Source organism: Manacus vitellinus, unplaced genomic scaffold (genome assembly GCF_001715985.3).
Source record: "Manacus vitellinus isolate BGI_N305 unplaced genomic scaffold, ASM171598v3 scaffold_16_pilon, whole genome shotgun sequence".
Lineage (NCBI taxonomy): Eukaryota > Metazoa > Chordata > Aves > Passeriformes > Pipridae > Manacus > Manacus vitellinus.
Genome location: NW_021939189.1, coordinates 1,643,694 through 1,649,101, shown reverse-complemented (window position 1 = coordinate 1,649,101; position 5,408 = coordinate 1,643,694). Strand labels below are relative to the sequence as shown.

The following is a 5,408-nucleotide window of genomic DNA, read 5'->3' as shown; positions in this document are numbered from 1 at the left end:
CCTGGCCTTGGACACTTCCAGGGATCCAGGGGCAGCCACAGCTTCTCTGGGCAACCTGTGCCAGGGCCTCCCCACCCTCCCAGCCAAGAATTCCTTCCCAATCTCCCATCTGAACCTTTCCTCTTTCAGCTTGAGGCCATTCCCCCTTGTCCTACCACCACATGCCCTTGTGAAAAGTCAACAATTTCCCATTTAGCTGTTGGGTTCTGGGATAAACTGGTATGAACTGGTCTGGAAGTGAGGAATGCTGTGTTGTTCTCTGCAGCCTGCCCCGGTGAGCCCCCGCTGTGCCGTGGCCAGCACTCAGCTCAGGCACTCCAACCTCTCTGAGACCTCCTACAACGTCCTCCTCCAGAGGTGTAAAGCTCGTGGGGTTGGATTTGACCTCCAGGTACGAACGGGGGGGAAGGAGAAAATGTGATATTTGCTCTGCAGAGGTTTTGTAGGAAATTCTCGTGTGGTACAACCACTTGGAGCAACGTAAATCACAGGGTTGTGAAGGCTGGAAAAGACCTTTAGGGTCAAGTCCGACCATCAACCCAACAGCACCATGTTCACCATTAAATCATGTCCTCACCTGCCACATCCACATGTTTTTTAACATTTCCAGGGTTGGTGGCTCCACCACATCCATGGGCAGCCTGTTCCAATGCTTCACAACCCTTTCCATGAGAAATTCTTTCCTAATATCAAATCTAAATTTCACATCTAACATCTTCCATGTTGCCAGTGTCAGGCTCGTGATGACCCAGAGCTGAAGAACAATGAAAGTTTGTGTCCCATGTATATCTAAGGTGAAGGACAGGCTTTGAGAACAAGAGAATAAACACATTTTCTCTGTCAAACTTAAGTGTGTGTAAGGCTTTTAGGGGTTAACCTGCCTGTTGAGATAAAAATAAGGGGATAATTTTTAAGATACTTTTGACCACCTTTAGTGCTTAGGAATAAAAGTACTTGCTGTTGAATAGACTCTGCTGCAGAGCAATAATCTGCTTACACTGAGCATGGATCCCTTACACACAGTTCCCAACTAACCCTTTTTAGCTTAGTGTGTATACCTAATGTCCCTGTGTAACACATTTATTACAATTACCATTATTTTAGGAATAAATAAAGCAACTTTTTTTTATTTAACAGGAAAAACAGGGAACAGTTTTTATCCTGTATGAAGACCAGAAGCGAGACAGACTGGGAATGATGTGAGTAAGGACTGTCCCTTCCTCAGGGTGACAAACAGCTGGATGGGAAGGGAAGGGACAACCTGAACACCATGGCTTGGGGTCACCAACTGTCACCTCCTGCTCAGAAAAGTGTAAGATTGGCCTCTGGGAAAGTTTTAGGAAGACTTTAAACATTTTAGGGATAAAAGAATTAGAGTGTGCTGAGCCCAAAGGCTGAGGGCACTGCAGGCTCAGGACCTGCTGGAATTGGCTCCAGGAGAGCTGGATTCACTGGCAGGAGCAATGGCTCACATGGATTAGTACAGACTTACTTTTTACAGGCAAGATTATTAAAAACCTGACTTCCATGAGGCAAAGAGGGTGAAGTTTAGTGTCTTTTTGTATTGATTTCATGAAGTGCTGAGTGGCAGTCAGGGAAGTCAGGAATTCTTTAGACACATGGACCTGCCCCCAAGAGGTCTAAGAAGGCATAATCTGTAAAATTCTACTGTTCACTGGCTGCAAACCCCTCCTCAGAGGGAATTTAGTTAAAGCTTCCTGACAAAATTGGGATGTTTGAGTGTTTGAAGGATGTTTGAATGAGTGAGGGGCTGAAGTGTTCTGCTCTCAGCCTGTTCTGTATTCCTTTGATGCTGGAGCTGTTCCATTAATGACCTGGATAACAAAACAGCTTCCTCGAGTGCTGGATGTGCCTGCAAGGACTGTGGAGGGCAGGAATAGAATTCCAAATGATCTCAACAAATTGAAGGAACAATATGTGGGATGTAGAATTAGATTTGGTTGGAATCAGGTGCAAGAAATTACATTTAGAGAGGAGGAATGGATATGAGGAACAAGTAGGTTCTCAGGATCTGTGAGTCAAACTGCCTGCAAGCCACAGAGTCAGGATCTTATGGAAAAACTGTATATCCTGGGAGATGCTGGAAGTTATCCTTTCATTCTGCTGAGAGGGAGGCAGTGAAAATGTTTAGGTTTCTAGAGAATGTGACTGATAAGAAAAGACTAAAGGAGGAGGAAGAGGCAGAAGTGGGATCTGCCAGCGATCTCCAAGTCTCTGCAAGAAGGAAAAGTGTCATTTCCACATCTTTGGTAGTAGGATAAGAAGAAAGGAACTTAACTCACAGCAAGGAAGATTTCTGTTGAGCATCAGAAAAATTCCTGGTGTGAGGGAAGAGAAGAACTAAGGAGGTTGTTGGTTGGGGTCGTCACTGAGGAGCAGCTGAGACAAACCCCTGTCAGGATGATGGACAGAGCATTGATCCCCCCTGGCACTGGGAATGCACTCAATGGATCCTAAAGATTGTTCCCAGGGCTGGGATTCCTCCAGCCTGCCCTGGGCTCCTGGGGAGGAGGGCACTGGTAGCAGCCAAGGGAGGCAGGTTGGTTTAAAGCTGAGATATTTCTGTGCTGTTCTGCTCTCCCACGATGGAGCTGGAAGATACACTTGAATGAAAATCACTAAAAAAGAGCTTGTAAAATATCTACATGAGACGTTTAAAAAGTGATTTAGGTATCTGAAAGTGTTCCATAGAACCCTCCAAACAGCTGCTGCTGCTGAAAGGTGAGCTCTTTGCTTCCTTCCCAGATCCCAGTTATGGAGCCTCTTCCCTCCTGTCCTGGTACTTTCACACCTCTCCAGGAGCTGATTCAGCTCAGTAACTCAGAAGAAAGCTTTTTTTCTTGGACATAACAATACCTCTTGCATCACCAGCTCGAGTTGGCAGTTATTAATGTATTACCAGAATACTCTCAAGTATCTTTGCCCTGCATCCTGATCCCAGTTTTGTCTGATTTTCAGTGCAATTTCATGGTCTTAATTTGGAAATATTTTCAAGAATTTAAGTTAGGGTTTATAAAAGTCTTAATACCTGAAACATCTCTGAGAATTATCTATTTTATGACATCAGAAATCTGTTGTCACTTCCAGTAAATGAGGTACATTAATTCCTCAGTGTAATTCCCTGTTCCATAAGGTCTGTATGTACCACTGGGAAACCAAACCCTCAAAACCTGCAACAATCTGAGAAATGCTGACACTGCTGACATTTCTCTTTCACAAATTCTAGGCTGAAGCAACAGTTCTTCTTAACTATTGTGGGTGTTGAAAGTGTTCTGCTCTCTCAGTCCTAACTCAACAGCAGCCTTTTATTTGGAGAAGCTGAAACCTCTCTGCCTACTTCTGCTTAAGTTGATTAATAAAAATTATTTATTACACAAATCCTTCCTGTCGACAAGTTAAAATGGAGCCTCATCTTTCATATCTCCCTGAAGATTGCCACCTTGTGAGATTGAAAATCCTCATTAAATTCCAGCACCAGGCAGGCACAAATGAGAGGGCGATTGTTTTTAAGCATGTGAAGGGAATCATTGGGAAACTCATTTGTTTGGATATCATTAACAGAACAATCGGAGAGGATCTCCAGGGGGTCCTCCTGACCTTTGCTCGCAATCTCTTCATCATCCATCAAGAAATATCAGCACCTAATATGCAAGGCGAGACCAATTTTAAGGTGAGGTGTTAATTAACTAACGATCCCGGGTAATTTCTGTACAAGGCCTGCAAATACCTCATGCTGGATCATAAACAAGTGCTAAACCATTCCCTTTTCATCGTTAGTGCCGGGTGTTTTACAGTGTCTGGGTCAGTGTAGGCAGCTTCCCACTGAACCTGTTAGTTAAATTTAAGTTTGAAACTTTTGCTTTGAAAAGAGACAAACTCCAGCAGGAAACTATTTGTAATCTAATGCTCCTGAGTGTCCTTTGGAAGAGCAAAGGAGCTGTTGGCACTGCCTCACACAGTTCTGTCACAATTGCCTGCCTGATTTTCAAGGGACACCATCAAGGTAAGAATCTGAAATTAGAAACAAACTTCCCAGTTGATAACAGCTCCTTGGATTATTAACACTGATTTCTTTTAAGCAGCAGCCACCACGTACTTAATCCATTAGTTCCCATCCCTCGATTTCCCAAGTGGATTCTGTTCCCAATTTTCTCTGCTCTTTGTCCTGATCCGTGTGCTGGAGGATGCTCCAGGGTGGAGAGGGGGAAGGAGGACAAAGCAGAGGGGCTGGACAGGCTGGGGCTGTTCCCCCAGGTGTGCCCCCCTCTCCCCCAGAGCTGCTCTGGGCCGACCTCACTGGAAAAGGAGCCAGGAAAGCAATAATGAATCCAACCCCGTGCCCTGGAACATCACTCCTCACAATGCTGCTTTTTCATTCCAGAGAATTGCTGAGCTTCCCACGGGGAGTCCTTTTGCTGAGCTGCATCACCTTTAACTTGATAAAAAGTTTCTAAGATCCTGTCTGTGAGTGTTTTGTGAAAGGTCGAGGGGAGCGGTGTCAGAGATTTATATCTTAAATCACATCACGTAATTTATATCAGTCCTCCCACTCTGAGTAGACTTTCCTCTGACAAGCAGAGTGTGAAATGACAGATTTTAGGAAAGACATAATTAAATTTCACAACGTTGCAGAATAAACAACAACAAAAAAAATCCCTTTTTTCAATGTGAGAGAGTGAAAAGAAGCCACCGAAGAAAAATCTAAAAGGGAACTTTTCTTCACCGTGAGTTAACATATGTGAAATAAAACACCTGTTAGTTAATTAGAAGCACAAATTGTATTTTTATTTACCTGAGCTTTGTACATATTTACTAATAATTCCCCCAACTGTCCCCAAAGTAACAGTAAATTTAATTGGTGCATCCTGTCCTGTGTAAGTGTCTTTACCTGTTCCAGGCAGGCACTGCCAGCTGGGGCTGCTGGATTTCATTATAATGCCCATTAAATAACTTGTATTCCTTGAATCTCTTGCAGATGGCAATTCAAGATATTGAAGCAATTCTAGGAGTTACAGCAGAAAACAAACTGAAATTGGAAGAAGAGCAACCTTGGGAAGCAGATGCTCTGAAAGAATAGTTAACAGAAAATGTTTAAGTGCCCGATTCCTTATGCTTCTGGAAGTGCTTCCTCATCTGTAAGAACAGGTTTGGTTTTTTCCTCCTGGGTTGGTATTAACTGAGACAGAGCATCTCCATCATTTCTGGGTGTGGTGTTTGGAATAGCCCTTCATTCCCAAAAAAACCCTGTTGAAGAGCAGGGAATCATCCTGATGCTCTTCGTGTTCCTGTTGCTGAAGTTCAGTGTCTTGTTTTAAAACCTTATTAATGGGGTCACACTGTCACTAAATCAGAGGAGATCAGACTCCACTGAAAAGAGCCCTGAGACC

General features: G+C 43.7%; 1 protein-coding gene across 2 annotated transcripts in view; it reads left to right on the top strand.

The window, feature by feature from the left end:
- Positions 1-5,391, top strand: part of IQCH (IQ motif containing H) — a 51,863-nt gene extending 46,472 nt beyond the window's left edge. For both annotated transcript variants that reach the window (XM_029958843.1, XM_018069892.3), the window contains exons 17-20: positions 266-391; positions 1,138-1,199; positions 3,583-3,691; positions 4,997-5,391. In XM_029958843.1, the coding sequence (XP_029814703.1) occupies positions 266-391; positions 1,138-1,199; positions 3,583-3,691; positions 4,997-5,098 (399 nt within the window). In that variant the 3' untranslated portion in view covers positions 5,099-5,391. The remainder of the gene's footprint in view (positions 1-265; positions 392-1,137; positions 1,200-3,582; positions 3,692-4,996) is intronic.
- The last annotated feature ends 17 nt before the right edge of the window (positions 5,392-5,408 follow it).